Source organism: Periplaneta americana, chromosome 11, assembly GCF_040183065.1.
Source record: "Periplaneta americana isolate PAMFEO1 chromosome 11, P.americana_PAMFEO1_priV1, whole genome shotgun sequence".
NCBI lineage: Eukaryota > Metazoa > Arthropoda > Insecta > Blattodea > Blattidae > Periplaneta > Periplaneta americana.
The window spans coordinates 124344267-124371282 of record NC_091127.1 but is presented as its reverse complement, the minus strand read 5'-3'; the positions used below and the strand labels follow the sequence as shown (position 1 = coordinate 124371282).

Below are 27016 nucleotides of genomic sequence, written 5' to 3'. Positions count from 1 at the left end.
TTTACACCCCCAACCTGCGCCAGATGCTTCCTGGGGGAGCGCTTATCGAAAAGTGAAATCATAGTATATCTTAAAAACCTTACGTGATACGAAGAAAAGAGATGCATTTTCGGATTCAGCGCATATCAAATCATGTGGGACACATTGTTTTACGTCGGAGCAAAATTCTTGTTGTTCAGTGTAATCCGGACTAATAGGAGGTTGTGTGATCCGAATATGTAGGAATCCGGATAATTGGGTCGGAAATTAAAAGAGTCCAGAAACAATAATTGTAATAACCTACTGCATGCATTAAAAGTGTAAAATGGATATAGCCCTACAGTTTATAATGAACAAAGTTCACATATTCAAACAAAGTAGAATTTTAAAAATGAATTAAAATTATAAGAACTCTTCATATATCACACGAAACAGAACTTTATTTGTGTATGGTAGTACAGTACACGAAATAAAAAACCTACACATATTCAACTTTCTTTGAATAAACAATTTCAAACTGTCCTAAAATATGATCCGGATAATTGGCGATCCGGATATTTGGAGCTCTACTTACTTTGTTATTTGCTAATATGTTTGTGGTCAAAATGTATTCTAATAAGGAAATGGCAGATATGCATATCAAATACTTGAAATATGGGAGACAGAAAGACAGTTCGTGATTGCGGCATTTAGACGCCTGTATTAGAAAACATTACGATCATTTCGACAACTATGCGGACAAATTATGAATAAACTTTGTAAACGAAGGTGTAAAAAAAGTTGTAATAAGTAGACTTCAAAATTGAGATCCCAGTCGGGGCGATACAGGTTAACTGAGGTGGGGAAACAGGGTATGGGCTTGTTTGCTTTTTTCATCCAATGGATCTATTCACTGCGTTGTCTGTGTAGGTATGGTTGTCATTGAAGGTTTCGTACGTAGACCCTACTAGCACTGAAGCTGGAACATTTGGGATGACGTGAAGTCATTGCGATGTCGAAAACGAAATGCAATTTGAAACAAATGTTTAAATACATGTACCGGTACATTATTAACTATCACAAGAAAATAAAATAAAATAAAACCTTACAAGAAGAAGTAAAATACATCACATGTTGGAAAAAAAACACGGCCTTAATTGTGGATTAAGGATTTAGACCCATAACATGACTTTGAAATACATATTAATTATTAAGAAATTATAAAATGTATTAATTAAAATTAAAAATGAAAGATATATATAAAATAGGTTACTAAAATTAGTAGGCCCTATTAATATATATTTTACTGATATATTTTAAATAAGTATCTTCTGATTTGGTGATACTTTATTATAATTCATTTGATTCCTAGTATCCTCTTTTATTAAGTTAACCTATTCAACTTTCATTTCGACTTTTTACTGATGTTAAGCTCTTATTAGTATAATATTTTAGTTATTTTCATTTAAATCTTCCTTTCTTCGTAATGATTTATTTAGCTTTGTACTATGTGCTCAATTTTCCCTCCGAACTGAGTTTTACTTAGGCTATACGGGAATTGGATTTATAGCAAATGTTTATCTAAATGGTTTGTATTTTACAGTAGTATTATTTAAATACAAGTTTATTTCTGTGATTCATACTTTACAATTGCTATATATATATTTAATGTCGTTTCTTTGAATTACACATGTATGTTGGGATAATAATAGTAATAATAATATTGTTATTATTATTTTTATTAATATTATTATTGTTAAAATTTGTTAAAATTAGCTCTGTATAATGTTCTGTATAATTCTTTATAAGCTTAAGAATAGCCTATGTTATATTTCTACACCTGAGAGCCGGTAATACATTTTTTTTTCTGGCCGACATTAAATTTGCGTTTGTCCTTCGGCCGAATGTTTATTTTCTTATTTGCTCGGTCTACAGTATATTGCAAAATCCCCAACTGATACGCTGTGTGTATGATGGGTGAGGACTATCTTTCTAGCTGTTCTGTAAACATTGCTTTATCATTTATGCACGTAACTTCATGGTTTGTGTTTTTCAACTTCGAAGTCAAGTAATAAGTAAACGCATGTGAACTGAAAAGTACTTGTAATTTTAAAAAATAAAAAAATAAATTAGCTATATTTACGTCAACTTTTTGCTTGTTTTAAGATCCTACATATTACTTGTACTTAACACCATTGTGTGTGTGTGTGTGTGTGTGTGTGTGAGATTCTAGTATTGTTGCGAAGATTCTGAAAAATGTGTACACAATTTTCAAAATTTATGGGAGAAAAGGCACTGGTTTAAAAATGTTGTATAACCATGGGCATACCAAATTGAAATTAGCTGAGGTGAATCTATAATAATAATAAATCTGTAGCCGAAATTTTTCTGGTAATTTTCGATTTTCCAAAAATAATTGGTTCTAACATATATAATTAACTACCCTGAAACCGAAAATCGCTTTTTTGAAATTGTTGTTTGTATGTCTGTCTGGATGTTTGTTACCTTTTCACGCGATAATGGCTGAATGGATTTCGATGAAAATTGGAATATAAATTAAGTTTGTTGTAACTTAGATTTTAGGCTATATGGCATTCAAAATACATTATTTAAAACGGGGGTCTGAATTAAATAAATCGAAATATCTCGCTTATTATTGATTTTTGTGAAAAATGTTACATAACAAAAGTTTTTTTAAAAATAATTTCAGATAAGTTTTATTCTTTGAAAAATTTCGATAGGACTGATATTTAATGAGATAAATGAGTTTCAAATTAAAATAACTGCCATCCAAGGCAGTGTAATGAAATAAAAAACAAATGACTTCGTCTATAAGGGGCCTTGGACAACAACAATCGAAAGCTATGAAAGATAGCCTAGCGAGAATGTTTCTGTGTTCGTATGAAATAATATCAGAAGCTAAATTAACCGATTTGTATAATTAATTATTAATTCACCATAGGAAAGTGTAGTTTCTCTAGATGTACATAATGCTATAATGTTATTACAGTATCTTCTGAGTGAATTGAGGACAGGTGAGATTAAAAAAGCTTCTTATGCACAGAAAACATGATAGGCTATTCTGTATATTCGTTTCCTGTATTTCCTAAAATAATTTTTATGACGAAATGAGTGGTCTCTGGATAAAAATGATAGCATTTTAATTTTTTAAATACAATTTAAATTAAGTAACATAATAAACGATTTATCCTTCTATCAAACACGAATGTTCCCTGGATCAAATGTCCTATTTTAATTATGCAATTACATTATATTTATTTCTAACGGGTGCAGCGGAGCGCACAGGTACGGCTAGTAAATAATATAATTTATCTAACTTGGAATTTGGTACATGGCTCAAGGCGTGATTTAATGGAGGTAATTGAATTCCTTTCTCTGTTCTTATCTCAGATGAAAGATAGGACCAACGCAATCAATAAGTGTGTGGACAATGATATGCAGATAATAGCCTAGCTAAGTACCTCTTCAGTCGTCCGCAAATCGGCATTTTGTACTTGAATTTCTATGCACTGAAGATCTCTCTGGTGTCAGCATGGATTTGAAAAGCGCGTTAGCGCTTTGCACGCTAGCATTTTGTGGTGAGTTACAACGAAGATGAAAATAACTTCAACAAATTAATTTTTCGTAAGCTGTGATCTAAGGAATGGAAACATAGTAATATAAAATTGCCCATTTTGATTTGAAATATTCATGTTTATTCATTACATTTTGTACATTTTTGTAGTACTCTACGTACATGAATTTAACTTCATCGTACATTTGTGCTCCTGTAAGTCTAACAATGTTTCAATCTAGTGAGGTTACTCTGCAACGGTAGAGTGTTAGAGTGTTTCTTTCTGTTGAGATTATTTTTATTCCATGGTAGGGTGATATCTTATTACCAGACACCGGAAAAAGTATTGCTTACAGGGAAACGCGCGATGTAGTATAGATAATGTTTATGAATCGAGGACTCTTGCACGCATCACTGTGCAGGTAGGAGTAGTGCCGGCGTAGCTTAGTACAATGCAGTCAAAAGCAATCGACACGGGTCTTCAGAATGCCGAGACCAAAAGTACGCAAGATAGAAGCACTAAGGAAATATGTTCTTCAATAAAGTGTGTTTTCCATCCATGGTAATGAAGTGTTTTGTGAATTGTGTCACGTGAAATTGGCAGCCGACATGGCATAAGAAGCATATAAATAGAAATAAGCATAAACGCGCATGTAAAAGACAACAGAATTTAAGCAAGGTACAGCAGGAATCTGCTTCACAACTACTTGAACGAACATTTTACGAAGATATGTGTGACGCATTTATTGCTTCAAATATTCCGTTAAACAAATTAGAAAACGCGAAACTCCGTAGCTTTTCAGAAAAGTACACTGGAAGACAAATTCCTAAAGAAGCAACACTGCGGAAGAAGTATGTGCAACATGGATATGAGAAATGTCTGCGTGAAATGAAGTGTAAATTACAAAATGAGAAGATATGGGTTTTTTTCTATTGATGAAAGCATGGACTCCGTTGGACGTCACGTTACAAATGTGGTTGTAAGTGCCCTTAGTGCGGAATGTTGCTGTAGACCAGGTATGCTCAAAATTGTAAACGCTCCGATTACACGGATGATGCTGCACTGCATAACACACACAGTGTAGGAACTGGGCTCCGCAACTACATTGCAGCACCGCCCGTGGCATCGCTCTCACTGTCTTACAAATACGGATAATAAACTGAATTTGAAAAAGGAAATATTCAGTTATTACATTATTTATTATATTTTATACAGTTATGATACTATTATATCATAGATAATATTATTTTCATATTCCACATTCAACATGTGTAGGCCTATTCTTTTCTGCAAGTAATCGGAAATCTATTCCCAACGAATTTACTGCAATGCACAGAAGATTCTCATCTGTTAATCGGGATTTATGTTTGGATTTTTGGATTTAGCAACCTTCATTCTCGAAAATAATTGTTTGCACACATATTTCGAGTGACAACGAATAAGCTCGTCTTGGGGTATTGCGTTTTGTTCATTTTTTAATAATTCTATGCTTGGCAAGTCATATTCTCCGTATTTAGTTCTGAATTCTACGTGACTTTGTAAATCAATTAACTCGTCCTGGAACTGCACTCTCACGGATTGTACACAATTTACTATGAAAGGATTAACAAAAAGATTAATATCACTTTCCATACGTCTAAAATCATTAAACCCATGTTCTGTGAATTCACATTTGAGCTGTTCCAGTACAGAGATGTAATTAACTATATTTTGTTCAGGCACCATAGATTTCTTTACAAGTTCACCATCCGTGAAGGGTTTTTAGTGCCTTAGCTAACATACTACATAACTTGCTCCTAAACGTAGACTCTGAATTGTTCGACTCTCTTCAATGTTTGGCCTATCATGAAGTGCTTTCAATTCTTGAAACTGTAGTGCACGTTGCACCCCTGAAAAATTATTTTATCATAACATGTATTTCTGTTGGAATAAAATCACCACAATAACAATAATTGTACTAGTAATAATAATAATAATAATAATAATAATAATAATAATAATAATAGGCCTAATAATAATAATAATAATAATAATAATGTTGATATATGAATACATATTACAGAAAACAGCTTCCCTGTCATTTCGGCAAGTTCTGGATGGCAAAGCGTATGATGTTTTATGTCGCTCAGTAGTATTCCTGACAATACCTTACAACATAGTAAAAACTTTACGTTTTCACAATAAAAATAGTCTTCTTCCCACACTGTACGGAATGATCGTTTGCTTACTAAAGGTTTTGACTGTGTCATTGTCCCGCACTGTTCGTACGTTACTAAATACTTGAACTGCCTTCCGCAATCATCCGTCGAGCTTCGAACGAGGAACAGCACGCTCTACATTCGAAGGTTGCGATTACAGAACGTAATCGGGAGTCAGAGAATGAGCATATCTGCTGTAGACCCTATCTCTTAATGAGTGAAGTGTTAGACAGAGTTAATTATTCCACCATAATATGTGAACTTTTTTGATAGTGCTATGGAGTTGCTATGGCCATCATGTGTGCAATTCGAAAATGTGTTACTATATGTTACAGATGCTGCAAGCTATATGAAGAAATCTGCTAAGTTTCTTGAAACACGTTATCCGAATATGATACACGTTACATGTCTTGCTCATGGATATCATTGTTCATTGCAACGCATCAATACGTAAATAATATCATTACTAGTATGTCAAGTACAATGAAATATTTAGGTCTCTTAATGAGAATAAATTAGAATTGCACTTTGTAAGCTTCATAGCTAATCACTGGAAACTAGTCAAAAGGACGCACAAATAATGAGACTTTCATGTATTACTTCATTTCTCATGAACCAAACTGTACTACTGCCAACGTCACGCTGTCTATCATTGTTTACCCCATCCCTCTCAAAGCAGGTATGCTATGTTGCATACTAAGCTGATAGCAATACTTTTCCCGGGGCCTACTTATTACTAGTGGCAATGACTAAGGTTCCGTATTCCAGCTACCTAAAGACTGAAGTTAAAGTATGCCGAACACAGGTAATGCAACGGACAAGGATATAAACAAACATGATGTTGCTGTGTGTTCGTGGAGTACAGTCAACTCCCGACATTCTGAAGCTATACTAGTAAACGCATGCTTGAGCCGTGATGTTCATTTTCGTCGTGATCTTTGCAGTGAATAATAACGTGCATTCGTAAATTACGGAACTTGAACATATGCAGATGTCACTTGAAATGAGATACTGCGTATATCACTCATCACTGAAAACCACTAATGTTCTATGTACGTTTCTAGAATTTCCCTAAAATGTATATTACTTAATTTATTAATTGCGATGTTGGCACTGAACATTATGGTAGGCTACACAAATCCATGCTAAATGCCGAGTTAATATCTTCATGATTTTCGGATTATGATGGTACTGGTTCTTTTGGATTACATTCAACACACTTTCTGCGCCTTTTAGTATTACAGTGTCTTTCAGTGCATTGTTTTCGTCACTTTTACGTTCACTTTACACAATTTATATGCAATTTGTCTATACTGACAGTGAAAATATTAGTTCAAATATCCTCAACCATGCCCTGCTTGAGCGTCTTACTTAAGGCATTTTACCTCTGAAATGAACCTCCAATCAGCTACAAAGATATAGTTATTTAAATAATACGACTAGTAAGAACAGTGATCGATAAGTCTACTCACTATGACTGCGTCCCGATTTTGATTTTCTAGAGGAAGAGGGCAGAGAATGCATAACTATTTTGTATACGAACGTACCCGTACCAGCGCTGTGACGTCACATATACTTCGAATCAAACCTCATTCCAGATTATAGGTAGCTGGAATACGGAGACTATATATTATCGTTTGTTCTACATGGTTGTGAAACTTGGACTCTCACTTTGAGAGAGGAACAGAGATTAAGATTGTTTGAGAATAAGGTGCTTAGAAAAAATATTTGGGGTTAAGAGGGATGAAGTTACAGAAGAATGGAGAAAGTTACACAACGTAGAACTGAACACATTATATTCTTCACCTAACATAATTAGGAATATTAAATCCAGACGTTTGAGATGGGCGGGGCATGTAGCAAATATGGGTGAATCCAGAAATGTATATAGAGTGTTAGTTGGGAGACCTGAGAAGAAAAGACGTTTGGGGAGACCGAGACGTATACAAGAGAATAATTTTAAAATAAATTGGAGGGAGGTGGAATATGATGGTAGAGACAGGATTAATCTTGCTCAGGATAGGGACCGATGGCGAGCTTATGTGAGAGCGGCAATGAACCTCTGGGTTCTCTAAAAGCCATTTGTAAGTAAGTAAGTAAGTACGACCACCGTATCCCGGAAAGATACTTCTCTACCAGCCAACAGGACTGAGAAATGTGGGACGCCCGAAGAAGCGATGGACTGACCAGTTTTCAAATACTGAAACCGGAAGAAACCAATATGGTTTAAACCATTATGATGGTGACTTCATTAAAGTCTATATGAGAAGAAAGTAAACTTCTTCCAATTGTTTATGGATGTCAGCAGTTTTGCAAGCATCAGTTAAGTCACAGCTCTGAAAGCACGGTAGTAGGTTCAAATAACTGTACTGTAAGGGCTGGTTCACAATAAACCGGGAACGGAAACGACAACGAGAACGAGATCGGAAATATTGTTAAAATAAATGTATTTAAATGTGAGTATTCACAATTAACTATTATGAATGCTCACATTTAAATACATTTATTTTAACATTATTTCCGTTCTCGTTGTCCTTTCCGTTTCCAGTTTATTGTGAACCAGCCTTTAGAGAATAGATCGCTGGGTGAGAACCATTTTGTTCTATGTCCAAATTGGCCCTTTTTTAGATTTTGGAGCAAATTTGTTCTATATACCAGTCTACATATTCCTTCGTATCCAATTTGTTCTATCTGCACTCTACAGGTCAATATCGTAAGAATTCATTTGTTCCATGTCCACTCGATTAGAATCTGTTAGTACCCATTTGTTCAATCTCCGCGGGGACTGCAACAATTGCGTGAACCAATGAGACGTCCGTTTGTAATCACGTCATTAGTTGCTATTATTTGTAGGCCCGGTGAGAGGGTATGGAAGGCATGGCTGTATCCTGGGGGCCGGGCTTTCAGGAGGCCCTGATAACATGCTGATAGTACTACGAGGGAGAGTCAAAAAGTAGAGAAGAGACTCTATGATAAATTACCTACACATAAAAATAGTGCTAGTCATAAGGCTTGTTATCTAGAGTGGCGGAGCTTGGAGAAACCTCTATGTGAGGATTTAGCAGTTGATATGTTACATTCTAAAACCTTTAATAATGAAGTGGACAGTTGGAAGAAGATTTTAATCCGTATTTTGGATGTGATTCTATTTCTAGATGAAAGAGGCTTGCCACTGAGAGGGGATACCCAATTTATTGGTGATCCCAGGAGTGGTAACTTCCTTGGATCTTAGAATTAATTAGTCTATTCAACCAGTAAACTTTAAGAATAATTTACTCCTGAATGTCCTTACTCAAAAGAAACTGATCAATCTATCTCCAAATTCTGCATTACTTTGCGCATATTTACTACATTGCCATTAAAAGTTGTTTAACCTGTTGGCGCGTGCGAAGGACACATTTCGCTCAACAATGTCGCAAGGGAGACTGGACTTTGAAGAAATAATAGACTATTTTGCGAGTCGAAAGGCAAGAAAAGCTCCACTGTAGATTTCTTAAAAGTAATGTTCTCCTAAAATGTAAGGCATTGACTTAGTGTGTGTGCCTATATTTAAAATAAACAATAGAGAATAGAGTAGTGTAAAATATTTGATCATTTTTGTAATGTCTATAATAAAAAGCACTGTCCAGTGTTCTGCTACTTCACATACGAGTGTTCTCAGCACTCGTATATCGTTTGAAAGGGAGGCCCGTAGAATCTTAGGCAGGGGCCCATTTCGGCTCTCTACGGCCCTGATTATTTGTTAAGGTACAACTTCATCAATATAAGAAGTTTGTTTATTCAAGAAGAAAGTAATAATGAGTGATATTGAGGAAGATATTGACGATCCAGATTATGTTGATATATCTGATCGAAGTAGTATTACATCTGATGAAGGCAAATCTAGATGAGTAAACATTAATTTTATTATTGTGAATGTGAAAATCAACAACAAAATATTCATGGAACTGAGAAGGTTGCAGTCAGGGAAGAGAAAAAACTGGACACCGAAAACGTTGATAAGATCACGGAAGTTATTTCCTTTGATTTGAAAAGTATTATGCAAAGTCCAGAATATGATACATCAGTGTTCTATTATTCAAGGAACTTGGCTGTTTATAACTTGACTGTTAAGGGAATAATGACTAAAAAGTCATATTGTGATATTTGGTATGAAGAATTAGCAGGAGGGGACTAAATGAAATTGACAGTGCTCTTTGTATTCTATTAAACAATTACATTTCAGAATTTCCAGATATCAAAAAATAATTTTGTGGTCTGATTCATGTGATTCATAATGAGTACTGTTTTGCTATGGTTAATGAAAGAAATGCCAGGCGTCAGTGCTAAAATTTAAAGAGTCAGGTCTCAGTGCAGTTCAAGAAGTGGATAGTATGCACTCTGCTACTGATAGGAAACTGAAGATGTAATATGAACTGCACAGCCCTGAGTCCTATCTACAGTTTTTTTAATTGTTTTCCGAAATATAAAGTCATTCAATTGTAGCCAGAAATGGTTTACAATAATTGTACTTATTTGAAGTTATTTCAAAGCAATATCAGTATTCATAAATTTATCAGTGATTCCATATTGTTCTGTGAAGCTCCTCGACTATTCCATAGATTATGTAGTTTAAAAAATCAGGCTTGTAAAAGAGTCTCTTGAACACTGGTTATGCGCAAATAGGCTTTCTTTGAATTTGAAAAAAAAAACTGTGTATACGATTTTTACTAAACCTTCATTTTATTATATTATACCGAAAGAATTAAAGTTTAATGATTCTGTAATACAAAAAGTTGCATCAGTTAAATTTTTAGGTTTGATTGTTAATGAACATTTAACATGGGATAAGCATATTTTGGCTGTCTGTGAGAAAATTGCTCCAATGTCTGGTATTTTGAAAAGGCTTAAAAGATATTTGCCCATATCTTGTCTCTTGAATGTATATTATGCTTTTATCCATTCTCATTTAATGTATATGTCATTTATTTGGGGACATAATAAGAAAACTGCTTTGAGACCTTTACAAGTTATTCAAAATAGTGCTTTAAGAAATTTATTAAGTTTTCATTATTTGACTCCAGTTAAATATCTATATCAATTTTCTTTCGTTCTACCAGTTGAATGAATTATCAAATTGGGTGCTGCTATTTTCATGTACCAAGTTATTAAACAATTTAATACATAGTAATAGGCCTATTACTTTTCAGTTTAATAAAGACATACATACTTATTTAACAAGACAAAAAGACAATATATATTTTTCTCAGCATAGCTCCGTAACTTATGGAACGAAAGAACTTAACCATTTTTTAACAACTTTTAACCAACTTGCTTTAGAATATAGACTTTTACCAAATTGCCGGTGTTTTAAGAATTGTTTAAAAGCAGGCTACGTTTTTGGGAAGATTATTTATTTTAATTCTCAGTTAATTTATTTATTTCATGGTTTCAAACTTTTTCTTCTTTCTGCCCAAAACTTTATGTTACCTTACTATTTGTTCTTATTTTGCTTTCTTTCTTTCATAAATTCTTGTGTTATTGTTTGTTTTTCACAGACTGTAGTTTCATGACTTTTCAATTACATTGTACATCATATGTATGTGTTCTTGTATAGCCCCTTCATATGAGTTATACTCAAAAAATAAAAAAAAAAAAAAAAAAAAAAAAAAAACTCGCTCTGCAAGAAGAAACTCTAGGTCTGCTGTAAACGGATTGACAATGAAGCTAAATGTAGTAAAAGGACAAAACTGACTGATTTTCACTGAAAGGGAAAAAGATATCAGAGCTCTCTTTCTATTACTTTTCGCCAGTTAACATTCAGTTTTATGAAAGCATTTTCAAAGGCCATTCTAGACTTATTGTTGGTTAAATGTGTTCAAAGATTTACAAAACAGTGTATCCTAAGTAAAGAGTGATGATGATGATGATATTTATTGACTTTACTGGCTTTGAGCCAGAGGCCGTTTTAGGGTCTTATACGCGCAGGATGCCCTCTCCAGCCATTGTACATAAATAACAATAAATATATATTTACATACTGTGTATGACACTATTTCTGGCATAAGTGCCAGTAGGTGTGTGAGTGCGGTGATTGGTTTTTTTATTTATTTTATTTTATTTTATTTTTTATTTTAATTTTTTAGTTATTTTTGTGTAGGCCTGATTTGTTAATTTTCGATGCTTAAGGAATGGTGAACGGGACAAGAGTTCGGGGTAAAAGATATCAGTTGATAGCATGAAGGTATTATATGGGGAGATTAAGAAGAAAGCAAGAAATTGGGAAGAATGGGAAATGCTGGGTTTGCAGTTAAAGACCTGCTCTTGGGCAGAACACTGTACATACATACATGCATGCATACATACATACATACATACATACATACATACATACATAAATGCATACATACATACATTTTTTTTTTAGATTTTTAAGTTTCCCCTTCCGGTGGCAGAAGCGTCTTAATGGTTATGGAGACTTTCATGGTGTGGTGTTATTTTATTGATCTGCCTCTCTGTTGCTGTCGTGTTTCCTCTCAGATAGTATTCAAGTTTCCAACACGTGTATGCGGTTTTGTTTGTGTGTTTTAGTTTGGTGGTTGGGGCTGGTGATAGTTTTAGAGGAGTTTCTCCAGTGTTGTTCTATTGTTTGTGTTCGGTGGATTTGCAGAGATGTGTTGTGAATATACGCGATTTACTGCCGAATGTGTGTATTTCCTGTTTATGTTGTTTAGGTGTGTGAAGAGTGGCTTTGTTTTTGTCGTAGTGTAAACTGTGTTGTTTCTGGTGCGTCTGTGCAGGTGGAAGATTTGGCGGAGAATTCTTCTTTCGCGGGTTTAAAATTTCGATTGGGTCGTTGGAGGGGCTTGTGTGAGGAAAATGGAGGGATGTATGCAAAGGGTTCTAACCAATGCTTTGTATAGGTGGAGGAGTGTTTCGGCTATACAGCCGGGTCGATTGATGCCACTCAGGTAGCTTATTGCTCTGGTGGCTGCATTATATTTCCTCCAGGTTTCTTTAGCTACTTCGGTCCAGGAGAGTTTGGAGGTGAGGGGTATTCCTAGATATGCGAGATTCCGCTAGTAAAGAGTAAAATAACATTACATAAATACATACACACAGGATGAACCGTAAGTAATGTCATTAGTTCTGATGGATAATTTCTTTAGTAGAGATCAACAGAAAAGTCAAATGTCATTTCGCTATATTTTGAATCGTTTTCCAGAAAAACGTACATTTAAAAATACATAAATTATTATGACGTCGTGCAACACTGTATCCAGGAGCGGGTGCACGAGAATTATGTTGCTCTGAACAACCTCTTCACCTGACTTGCTCTGAATAAGGGTACGGTTACGAAACAACTCGCTTCTGCTAGAGGTTTGTCGTGCTAGTAGCTAGTAGATGTTTTTGCTCTTGTTTTCGTTTGTAGACTGGATGTTTATCTGAGCGAGTTCTCGGCATTTCAATTACTCAATGCACAGATAACACAGATATTCTGACCTCTTATCTCAATCGATGCTATACATAATCAACACTTCATCGCACAAAAGACACCTGATCTCACTGAATTGCGTAAGAAATACCCATGTATATACACTATCTACCAAAAAGTAATTGGGAACTGTTTTTGCCCCTTTAGAACCTCGTGATACCACCTCTTGTTGCTATAACAGCAGCCACCCTGTCAAGCATGCTCTACACTAGTTTGTGTAGGATATCCACTGGAATGCGTCGCCATTCCTCTTGCAACATGACACTCAGTTGGACAATGCAAGTTGGCCCTATGTTTCGGCGGCTACTATGCAGTGGTATGCAGACAATAATGGTCACCGGTTGGACTGGCCTGCACAGAGTCCTGATCTCAATCCCATTGAGCAGCTTTGAGACGAATTGGACCAGCGATTGAGGTCTCGGGAGATGCGCCAACTTCCATTATCTGAGTGTCATGTTGCAAGAGGAATAGCGACGCATTCCAGTGGATATCCTACACAAACTAATGGAGAACATGCCTGACAGGGTGGCTGTTGTTATAGTAACAAGAGGTGGTACCACGAGGTTCTAATGGGGCAAAACAGTGCCCAATTACTTTTTAGTAGATAGTTTATAATATAGCTGCCGTACACGTAATGAATTTCTCTATAAGTGAAGAGTTATTTTTATATGAAAGTAGTTTTCTGAAATCGAGATATTTACATAGACGAAGGTATTCCCTGCATCCAATTTACGAAAAGCGACGTGAACTAGGTGAATTTCTCATTTTGCATAGAATGCTTAAAGACGACGAACAAAGATTTTTCGAATATTACAGGATGAAGCAAGTTACATTTTACTATATCTTAAATTAGATTAAAAAAACAATATTACAAGAAATAGAAAACATCCCATTTCACCAGAAGAGAAACTTGCATTAGCAATGAGATACGGGGATTTTTTTAAAAATTAAACTATTTAGTAATATAATAGAAGTATAACTTATTTTCTTGCACCTTATACAGTTTCCTTTAACTTCTAAAATAAAATAAAATAGAAATGTCTTCCATATTATATAATACAAGATAATTTCATTTAAATTCTAAAATATAACCAAATGAAATAAAAAATTCTTCCATATTGCATAGTACAAGGTATTTTGATTTAAATTCTAATCAAATAGAATTTTCTTTAATATTATACTAGGTGAATCGTAAATAATGTCTCTATTAAATTGACTGAGCTTATTGGGAATTAAATCAATGGCTCTACCAAAACACGCTATGAAATGTTTCATATAAAACAATTTTTATCTCGAAAAGGAAGCAAAAACAAGTAAAATTGTATTAAACATTTTCGTTCGAAATACCTCAAAGAATAACTGCTTGAAATTAATGACATTACTTATGGTTCAGTCTGTATAGTGCAAACCCAGAAATAAAATTCAGGTGGCCCAAATTTTGTTTCTGGGTCTGTACAAGTCAGTTTCCTTTCAATTCTGAAATATAAGCAACTCGAATAAAATTTTCTTTCATGTTATAACGAACTCAAATCACATATAAAATTTTCTTTCGTATTGTATAGTACAAGTTAGATTCCTTTAAATTCTAAAATTTAATCAAATAAAATGAAAATTTCTTCCATATTATATCGACAGTGCTCAGGGAAAGGGCTTATCCCACAGAAGAAAATTTTTTTTCAGAAACAGCTATAATTAAATTTTAACACACTATTGTTAGTTACTTTATATGAAGTAATGTAAACATAATTGTCAAGGAACATATTTTCATGCTCTGTAATTACATTTTAACTAATTACAGCAAAAAAGGCACATTTAAAGAAATGAGGGTTAAGCACTTTTTCCTAAACTCCGTCGATACAGTACAAGGTAGTTTGCTTTAAATTCTAAAATATAATCAAATTAAATTTTCTTTCATGTTGTATAGTCCAAAATAGTTTCCTTTAAATTCTAATATATAACCAAACTGAAATCAAATAAAATGTTCTTTCATATTATACAGTAATATAGCACAAGGTAGTTTGCTTTAAATTCTCAAATAAAATAAAATTTTCTTTCAGATAATGTAGTGAAGATAGTTTATTTTAAATTCCAAAATCTCATCAAATTTTCACTATCATTATTACTTCCCTCTTGGTTGTTACTTTCTCAATTAGAGACTCTTGCTGGACGAAGAGGTGAATGAAATGATTGTAAATTACTGCTTATTCCAGCGGCCGAGGAAACAGCTGTGATCCAGTCATTATTTCTAAACCAAATGCACTCATTTTCATCCTAAATATAACTTTTAAATATCGTCCATTTGCTTCATTATAGGCAGAAAGCTTATCAAGAAATTATAATCTTCAATTATGGAAACATTTCACATTATCTGCCGTGACCAAACGTCGTCATGGAAGACAATGCTGTTATCAATTTTTTTCAACATTATCATGGAAGACAATGTTAAATGTTTTCATAATTTTTTCCAAGTGTAAACAAAAATGGTTTGAATGCTTCAAAGGACTGTGCACTGTAGCAATATAGTAGCATAAGCGCAATATTTGAATGTGAAAAATGAAAGTGTGTTTAATACAGAGTTACTACAAATAATCTTTCCGATTGCAAACTTGAATAACTATCGTTAGGAGACACTTAGAAGCATGATATTGGTATCCATGGAAAGAGAAACTCAAATATTTTTGTTATCCATTCGGTTAAACCAGCAAACATTAGAAAACATGAAATTGATATCAACAGAAACAGAAACTCCAACAATTGTTTAATTTTTTTCACTGGAAAACATGAAACATGAAACAGAAAGAGAAACATTTGGTTCACAACCGTAAGTAAGTCACATGTGCTCAATGTGAGCTCCTTGTGTCGCACGACACACATCTAGTCTGTAGTCAATTTCCTGCCATACAAGTTATAACATTGGACCATCCACCAGTGCAATGGCCTCTGTGATGCGGACACGAAGATCCTCAATGGTAGGTGGTAATGGTGGCTGATACACTTGTTGTTTTATAAAACCCCATAGAAAAAATCACAAGGAGTGAGGTCGGGGGAACGTGCAAACATTCTAAATCTTCACGGCCAGCACGTCCAATCCATCTCCTTGGAAGTCGTATATTCAGTTCGATTCTGACATCTAAGTGGTAATGGGGTGGTGCCCCATCCTGCTGAAAAATGAGACCTTCCATGCCCTGTTCCAGTTGTGGAAGAAGCCATAACTGTAACATGTCTAGGTACGAATTACCTGTGACTGTCGCCTCGACAAAAAGAAACCTTTTCACGGCTTATAACACAGACTGGGATATGTGAAAATCTAGCACACAAAATGCCCTCCTGTCTTCGTTTGCAGCCATTTTTCTGTTATATCGTCTCCTAGCAACGAAATTAATAAATATGCGGCAGGTTCACCAACATAACAAGAAACATTTGAGTTTCTCTTTCCATTGATACCGTCCACACCTGTGGAGTAACGGTCAGCGCATCTGGCCGCGAAACCAGGTGGCCCGGGGTCGAATCCCGGTCGGGACAAGTTGCCTGGTTGAGGTTTTTTCCGGGGTTTTCCCTCAACCCAATACGAGCAAATGCTGGGTAACTTTCGGTGCTGGACCCCGGACTCATTTCACCGGCATTATCACCTTCATATCATTCAGACGCTAAATAACCTTGATGTTGATACAGCGTCGTAAAATAACCCAATAAAAATCCATTGATACCAATATCATGTTTCAAAGGTCTCCTAACGATAGTTATTCAAGTTTGTAATCGGAAAGATCATTTATAGTAACACTGTATAATTAGCATAAATACTTGTACTGCCAAATTCTTTAGCTATTTATTCCCACAATTCTGCAGTTTTCTTTCTATTACTGTATTCTTTGTTCCTCATGTCCCACAAAGAGCGTCGTTTCTGCACTTCTCTTACTAATTTTTCACAATCCATGATTACCTCTCTACTTACAAGCTTCAGCTGGCGCGAGAAAACTCGTTCAGACCTAAAGACTTGCTCATACGGTAAATAGCGACCGCTAGGTAATGCCAGCTAGCACGTTGAAAAATGAGAATTTAAAAGACTTCCATTCAGAGTAATGTTAATATAAAGTAGCACTAGCTGGAGCTAGGTCGCGCAGCTAGCCGCTAGTTGTTCCGTAACCGCAGCCTAAGCCTACGTAAGTGCAAGGTCATTGCCATGAACGGGGAGGGACATAAACTGTTAAGGGAGCGAAAATGTTTCAATATCTGTATTGCGGCTCATAAGAGGCTATAGTTTTAATTTCTTCTCGTCATAGATACGTAATATTTAAACAGAAAATCAAAATGGAAGCGAATACCTGCTCAACATACGACTGAAAAGTTTCGGCTCTTAGCATGCGTATTTCGGCATTCTTTGACTTAGAAAAACTGGAATGGCTCAACTATTATGTCCCTCATTGTACATTGTTTTTAAACGCGTAAAAATACAGATGATATACTCTTTAATTTTTGTGTTTAAACTGTGTTAGAGAACGGAGAATGAATAGTGATGATTTTACGTTAAACAAAATCTTGAAAAATAGAAAATAACCTCTACAACATAATTTTAATTAAATGTTCAGAGAACACAGACAATAAGGTACGCTTATCTCAAAATAAATTTAAAATAATATAATATAATATAATATTGTTTTATTTGGAGTTCAGTCTAATTGACATATCACAAATTTAAAATCAATGACATTTACATATGTAAATGATCATTGTGTATTATGAAAACTAAAGCAAACGTTTTCGCCCTTCGGGCATCATCAGGCATTTTACATGCAATATCTTGTACATTTTACAGTATGTCTTTGTTGTGGAATGTGTACAAACTGATTAAACACAACCTTTATATAATAATGAAACAACTATTTTATAATTGGCTTATGATGATTAACTAACAAATGGCTTTTAAGGAACCCGAAGGTTCATTGCCGCCCTCACATAAGCCCGCCAGCGGTCCCTATCCTGTGCAAGATTAATCCAGTCTCTATCATCATATCCCACCTTCCTCAAATCCATTTTAATATTATCCTCCCATCTACGTCTCGGCCTCCCTAAAGGTCTTTTTCCCTCCGGTCTCCCAACTAACACTCTATATGCATTTCTGGATTCGCCCATACGTGCTACATGCCCTGCCCATCTCAAACGTCTGGCTTTAATGTTCCTAATTATGTCTGGTGAAGAATACAATGCGTGCAGTTCTGTGTTGTGTAACTTTCTCCATTCTCCTGTAACTTCATCCCTTTTAGGACCAAATATTTTCCTAAGCACCTTATTCTCAAACACCCTTAACCTATGTTCCTCTCTCAGAGTGAGAGTCCAAGTTTCACAACCATATAGAACAACCGGTAATATAATTGTTTTATAAATTCTAACTTTCAGATTTTTGGACAGCAGACTGGATGATAAAAGCTTCTCAACCGAATAATAACACGCATTTCCCATATTTATTCTGCGTTTAATTTCCTCCCGAGTGTCATTTATATTTGTTACTGTTGCTCCAAGATATTTGAATTTTTCCACCTCTTCGAAGAATAAATCTCCAATTTTTATATTTCTATTTCGTACAATATTCTGGTCACGAGACATAATCATATACTTTGTATTTTCGGGATTTACTTCCAAACCGAACGCTTTACTTGCTTCAAATAAAATTTCCGTGTTTTCCCTAATCGTTTGTGGATTTTCTCCTAACATATTCACGTCATCCGCATAGACAAGAAGCTGATGTAACCCGTTCAATTCCAAACCCTGCCTGTTATCCTGAACTTTCCTAATGGCATATTCTAGAGCGAAGTTAAAAAGTAAAAGTGATAGTGCATCTCCTGCTTTAGCCCGCAGTGAATTGGAAAAGCATCAGATAGAAATTGATCTATACGGACTCTGCTGTATGTTTCACTGAGACACATTTTAATTAATCGAACTAGTTTCTTGGGAATACCAAATTCAATAAGAATATCATATAATACTTCCTTCTTAACCCAGTCGTATGCCTTTTTGAAATTTATGACTAACTGATGTACTGATGATTAACAGTCTAAAATTTAAAAATGCATAAATTTAATATATAATAATAAAATCGTGACTGAACTGTTGGTCTTATGTTTAAATTATAACATTATAAAATTGTAAACATGATAAAAACCATTTTATTCCTCTTTAAACTTCATAACAGCTTCCATTAGTTGGATGTTTTACTGCGAGCCTTTGTCTCAATGATTTCTCACTCGTTTTTCTGGTGAAATCATTATTTAAGAATGTGTGTACTGCACTGGGTTATCTGTGTTGACATTTACATTGAAAGAATTTATGGGACTGGGTTTTATAATGAATTGTGGTTGACCTAGTTAATAATGTTTTATTTTCGCTGGCAGAGTTAAGGCCCTAAGGCCTTCTCTTCCACTCAACCAGCCTTAATCAATACAATACATATTTAAATTACAAATATTTCCACTACACTTACAGTAAAAGGTTCTCCAGCAATATTCTTCACTACATATTTATTTAAATTTAGATAAACCTATAAGGTAAAGTAGTAACTTAATTTATGAGCTAATTTAATTCAATCAATTATAATTAATTTGAGATTTGAGATAGTTAGTAAAACAATGAAAATTAATTTAATATAAGCTTACTAGGACTATGTTACAGGGAGAATATATATATATATATATATATATATATATTTCTATTTCTATAATGAGAATATTAATGTAATTGCCATTAGAGGTTTTGTAAATCTATTTAGAGAAATTAATGATAATAATAATAAGAATGGACAGATGTTGGTTTCATTATAAGTAACAAATATTAATCAGCAATTAATCTGTTAAGTAAGAATTTATGTATACAAGAGGGTGGAAGCGCATTATCTAACGAAATTTATAAGCTTGTACTTGCTATTTGGGAAAAGGAAATTGTACCAGATCAATGGAAGGAGTCCATAATCGTACCTATCTTTAAGAAGGGGGACAAGACTAACTGTAGTAACTTTCGAGGAATATCACTTTTGTTGACGTCGTACAAAATTTTGTCCAATATTCTTTTGAGAAGGTTAACTCCATATGTAGATGAAATTATCGGGGATCATCAGTGTGGTTTTAGGCGTAACAGATCAACTATTGATCAGATATTTTGTATTCGACAGATAATGGAGAAAAAAATGGGAGTATAAGGGTACAGTGCATCAGTTATTCATAGATTTCAAAAAGGCATATGACTCGGTTAAGAGAGAAGTTTTATATGATATTCTTATGGAATTTGGTATTCCCAAGAAACTAGTTCGATGAATTAAAATGTGTCTCAGTGAAACGTACAGCAGAGTTCGTATAGGTCAGTTTCTGTCAGATGCGTTTCCAATTCACTGTGGGCTCAAGCAAGGAGATGCACTATCTCCTTTACTTTTTAACTTTGCTCTAGAGTATGCCATTAGGAAAGTCCAAGATAACAGAGAGGGTTTGGAATTGAACGGGTTACATCAGCTGCTTGTCTATGCGGATGACTTGAATATGTTAGGAGAAAATCCACAAACGATTAGGGAAAACACGGAAATTTTACTTGAAGCAAGTAAAGCGATCGGTTTGGAAGTAAATCTCGAAAAGACAAAGCATATGATTATGTCTCGTGACGAGAATATTGTACGAAATGGAAATATAAAAATTGGAAATTTATCTTTTGAAGAAGTGGAGAAATTCAAATATCTGGGAGCAACAGTAACAAATATAAATGATACTCGGGAAGAAATTAAACACAGAATAAATATGGGAAATGCGTGTTATTATTCGGTTGAGAAACTTTTATCATCCAGTCTGCTGTCAAAAATCTGAAAGTTAGAATTTATAAAACAATTATATTACCGGTTGTTCTTTATGCTTGTGAAACTTGGACTCTCACTTTGAGAGAGGAACATAGGTTAAGGGTGTTTGAGAATAAGGTGCTTAGGAAAATATTTGGGGCTATGAGGGATGAAGTTACAGGGGAATGGAGAAAGTTACACAACGCAGAACTGCACGCATTGTATTCTTCACCTGACATAATTAGGAACATTAAATCCAGACGTTTGAGGTGGGCAGGGCATGTAACACGTATGGGCGAATCCAGAAATGCATATAGAGTGTTAGTTGGGAGGCCGGAGGGAAAAAGACCTTTAGGGAGGCCGAGACGTAGATGGGAAGATAATATTAAAATGGATTTGAGGGAGGTGAGATATGATGATAGAGACTGGATTAATCTTGCTCAGGATAGGGACCAATGGCGGGCTTATGTGAGGGCGGCAATGAACCTCCGGGTTCCTTAAAAGCCAGTAAGTAAGTAAGAATTTATGTAATTTTGACCTAAATGAAGTTATTGTCCAACAACCCCTTATATCTCTCGGAAGCGAGTTCCAATTTCTAGCAACTGAAACTGTATAGGATGAAGAATATAAAGATGTTTACGATGCATCCTGTCGACAGGATGATGCCCGAAAGGCGAAAACGTTTGCTTTAGTTTTCACAAAACACAATGATCATTTACATATGTAAATGTCATTGATTTTAAATTTGTGATATGTCGATTAGACTGAACTCCAAATGAAACAATATTATATTATATTATATTATATTATATTATATTATATTATATTATATTATATTATATTATATTACATTATATTATATTGACTATCTGAATATCTTTTTCATCATGCTTTCTAAGATAAATTTAAAAGCTTAAAAAATATTTCTACACTTCTATTTCAATTGAATGTTCTAGAAAACGAAAACAATAATAATGCTTATTTCACGTTAAAAAAATTAAACCATTTAAAACTCTACAGGTAAAAATAAAGATACGATATGCTATTTTACATTAAACGACAATATTAAAAATTATATTTTTAAACTCTTTTGATTTAATTTTAATTAAATATTCGGTAAACACAGAAAATAAGAAAATCTTATTTTATGTTATACAAATCAACTTCATAATTTAAAACAACTCCGTTTGTCATACTGGAAGCATTTTCTTCAGGTAATTAGAAGTAGTTCCCTCCCACTTTCATTTTTAAAGTGCTAAAGGGTAAATTTGCATATAGAAGAAATCAAATTTCCCGAGACGTCTTTAAAATCAATCGTGTGTGCTATGTTTACATTTCTCGTTTTCTCACCCGTCGTCTCGAGCACGCCAGCTGTTCAGGTTAACTGGCCTACGACATGTATATCTGCCTCTCCCAGCAGCTATAAGAGAAAATGCCACACCGTATTATCACAGTCTAGTACAAGCCTGCACAAGGTTTGCGCTCTCCGAGCCGGCTCACAGCTCATGAGCGGAATGCAGATATTAGCTGCGCTCTGTATAAGGGTGGACTGGAAGAAGGGATGATCTCGTACAAAATATACACAAAAGGAAATACTAGTACGAGTGTTTATGAAATGAATTCCCGTTCAGTGTTTGCAAAACTATCTTGAATTATTATTAATTAATAAAGAAATATTTATTTTACGGAAATAATATAAATTCTATAGCTACTTAAATGTACAATATCATTTTGTTATATTTTTATTTATCAGTACATCAAAACGAGGTTTTGTGCCGTTGGCAGCTGAAAGGAACAGTACCCTACTGATCGTAATGAAAATCAGTTATACAGATGTTCGATGTCTGCCTTTATTAAAGTTGATTATAGAAAACAGTTGCTCACAAATATAAATGTTGAGCCAAACATAGCAATCATTTTCACAGCCAGCCTGTGTAGTCGTGGATATTATTGCTACTGTTTAGTCTTGTAAAACTCAACCAGGCTAGTAGTATTATTCAAACGATCTTTAGCCCTTAGGTCACATTGAAGATTAATAAGTTCGAGCTGTAAATCGTTAAATGTTATGTTCTGTCTTTTAGATTACTCAATACTGTACTGTAGCAGTAGGTAAGCAACGTGAAACAGTTACTGAGAATAGGCATACACCAGGGGCGGTTATTCAGGTGAAGTAGGTGAAGTACGACTTCACCTCTTTACATGTAAAACACAATTTTATCTCTTATTAATAATTAATTCTAGTTATTACCGGTACCGTATTTCTAAAATAAAAAAAAAAGTTTTCTTTTCAGTCTTTATGAATAGTGTTTAGTTGTGTAAATAGTACCTGTAACCATCCGCTGACTAGAATAATGTCAACAGTTACGAGCGCCGAGCGGTGTCTATTAGAACTTACAATACAGCAGAGGTGAAATTATTTGGGCTCCCATTCTCATACAGCACTTGGTTTCCATGGTAACGTAACGTCACGCACTAAAGAAAGATTGTATGAGTGAAGTGCGTTTCTGAGTCTTTCAGTTACGGAGAACTGTCAGATTTGTTGTAGTTGGAGTAACCAATTTGCAGATCTAACGGTACTAACAATAGAGAAGAGTTGAAGTTGGTGTCCAAGGTCGGGGGCTATTATTTAAGGGCTGTGAAATTTTACAGTACTATGTACTACCTGACTCGAGAATAGTATCCTCATTCCTTGTGTCCAAGCAGCCACCCCTGCAACGGTAAATTAGCTGGCTCTATGTTATTTTATCAACAGTAATCTCACTAGACGTTTTGATTTATCTGGAGAAAATCAAAACTCGAGTGGGATTTAATTGACTATTACACGATTAGAAGAAAGTATATAAAGATTAGAAGTAACGAAGTACTCCAATACAATAAAATATTAATTGACTTACGAAAATACAACTGTCTTCAAATGTATTATTGTACCATCTCAACATTACAAATATTACGCCAGATGCATGCTAGATGGCAGTAGTGAGCAATGCCTTCTCGTCGAGAAGTTCTCGATCTATTATACACGATGGCAATGTTACTAGTCAAGAAGGCTTTGTTGATTGAGTTTCATTTTTATTAAAATGCAACATTCCACTTCAATTATCCGAATCCCAGTAATCAACGTCACTTGACAGATGATTTTCAATAAATCTTAATATTAAACAATCTCTGATACGTGACTATCCATAATAACTAGGGAACGGAATTTGGAGTAGTAAAAGCTAGTATTGGCATCTACACAGTCAGTTGTTTACAACCCTTTATACCAAGTCCTCCCCTCCATGACATACTCGCAGATCTCTGCACGTCAACAACAGGTGAACGGGACAGTTTCGCATAAGAACTTCAACATGCAGGTTTGCAGTTCAGCGTAGTGAAGTGCATGTACAATGCCGAAAGTGAAACCAACTAACAATATAAAATTGAAAGACTATATTTGTAAAAGCTAAGATCGAGTATCAAAATTCAGGAAACAATTCCCTAAATTATCGCTTCCCCCATGTCCAGTTCTTAATAGATGGGGGTCATGGTTAGAAGCTTGCAATAATTATTATTACGCACATCACCTCCAATCTGTCAAGAAAGTGATCCAGTCTTTCGACTGCGATTCAAATATGCCAGGAACTGCTAAATGATAGGATAATCAAAAAAGAAATCATGGATATTAAGTCAAATTTTTTATATTTACCGGATGACATTATTCGATTAGTACAGTTAGGGGTAGAACTAGTTAAGCAAATAAATATTATGAGTACTATTGTAAATAAACTGAGTGCAGTAGAAGGTGAAGTAGGAAAACGTGTTGGTGAAAAAATGAACAGAGTTTTGAATAAAATTATAGGTACAGTATTCTCAGTCGGATTTCAGATGCACTAACAAACACTTGTCCCAATGACGTCATTCAATGTGTGAATTTAATTGACGTATTTTGTTTCAAGTACTCTCCAATTGTCTCTGCAGATGTAGAGCGGAGTATTTCCATGTTAAAAAATTTCCTTCCTTGCAAAAGAGCAAAGTTGTGTTTAGAAAATTTGAAAATGATATTTACAATTTATTATAACAAGGCACAGCAGGAATAATTGTTTCATCACCAAAACATAGCATTAATTGAAAATGCCATTTCGTTTGGCTCTACATTTTGTTCAACATTTAATGATACTCTATTAGGCTATGTAATGTAGTATATATATATATATATATATATATATATATATATATTCTAAATACTGTAGTGTACGTTGTGTACATATTATCATATTTCATGATATTGTAAATAAAGGTTTTAATTTAGCACGCTCCAGACAGAAAAACACACATATTCAGAGTCGAGTTCCATACAGAAGATAACTATCAGCCATCAATATTTCCCCTGACACGCGAGGACGCAGAGATTGATATTTAATTATGTATATTTGTAATGTTGTTTAATGGTGTTTTGTGCGTTGCCAAGAAAAACACATGTAGTTCAAAGTGAAATACAGATTATGTATGTAGGCCACTATATGTCATTAAACTATTCCATATGTTTATTCTGAAATACGTTTACAGCACGTTGTACTCGTCCATGCTCTGTGACGCAGCTCGCTTGACAGTCACTGATCTACGAATATCTATACTACGTTTCACCATTCTTTATAATACTCCAAATCCCTTTCCCTAATAATAACATATAGCAGAAGCTATAACATAACCTAACTAATATACACAAGTGTTAGAAAAGTTTTAATTAACGACGATGACATAAAAAATAAATATGAATAATATTGAATGTACAATTTTCAAATTTGAATGTGGTTGGTGGTTCAACTGATGTTACATTGGACGTGTGCGTAATAGAAGTGGAACTCGATTTAGGCCTACATGGTGTATTCTACTTATTCAGGATTTCCGAATGAATAATTTTAAAAGGAATAATTATTGAATATGCAATTTTCAAATTTGAATGTGGTTGGTGGTTCAATTGATGTTATATTGGACGTGTGCGTAAAAGAAGTGGAATTCGTTGATGTATATGGTGTATTCCTCAACTTATTCAGGATTTCCGAATGGTGCTCTTCATGTATTTGTAAATCGGATTTCAGAAGATGCATAGGTATGATCAGAGATTTTTATTAATTCTTGTTCTTGAATGCCAATGCGAGTCATATTTGAAATTGCTGTGCATCGACTGGGGTGGTTTGTAATTTTATATATATGTGTGTATATATAGGCTATATATATATATATATTTTTTTTTTTTTGACGTCCAGACCAGCGCAGTTTCAAATGTTGGCATACAAAGAAACAAATGCTAGGGACGCGATAAAATTAAACAAATGCTAGGGACGCGATAAAATTGTGCGATAAGCAGCCATGATTGGTTGAAATATGTCCTTTCGTACCGTTTTATTAGTCAAAAGTAGTATGGCGTAGTAAGAGTGTAATAGTCAGAAATACACCCCACATAGCTTTGGATAGAGATATACTCTCCACCCTCAGTTAAACTCAGACATTTTATGAAGACATTACCGACAGATTTGCTGCTTTAAAATTTAGGACGATAGATTTGGTATGCAAGAAATTGGGTGAGTCCTGAAATAAATTAATTTTCCTGTTTGCATGTGTTCTAGAACTAGTAAAATTGTACGTAGTTTACGAATAGTAGGCCTACTCATTATATTGGTAAAGCTGTTCATGCATTTGTGTATATGAACAGCACTTCACCTATTTTTTTTACGACGAGCCGCTAGTGACCAACACACTGCGCTCCACTACATAACTAAGTGGTCGTTTCCCTCTCCCCTACCCATAGTAGGTCTGTCATTCTGACGTATATTTCTCTCCGTTTCGGCGAGCGAGAAACACGGCTCTCCCGCTTCCAAGGAGCGCGCGCGCTCGTTGAGCGCTGTTTGTGCAGGTATGGTCTAGTATATGCACGAAGCTTGAGTTTATGAGGGTACTAGAAACAATAGACTGTGCAGGTATTATTTCGCATTGTCTGTGATGAGGCGATAGTAGCGATCCTAGT

General features: G+C 34.6%; 1 protein-coding gene across 1 annotated transcript in view; it reads left to right on the top strand.

Annotated features, from left to right (window-relative positions):
* Positions 1-3428: 3428 nt before the first annotated feature.
* The window catches only part of LOC138708545 (mucin-2-like), a 54379-nt gene continuing 30791 nt past the window's right edge, over positions 3429-27016 (top strand). Inside the window, exon 1 of the mRNA XM_069838661.1 lies at positions 3429-3557. Within this exon, the coding sequence (XP_069694762.1) occupies positions 3512-3557 (46 nt within the window). The 5' untranslated portion in view covers positions 3429-3511. The remainder of the gene's footprint in view (positions 3558-27016) is intronic.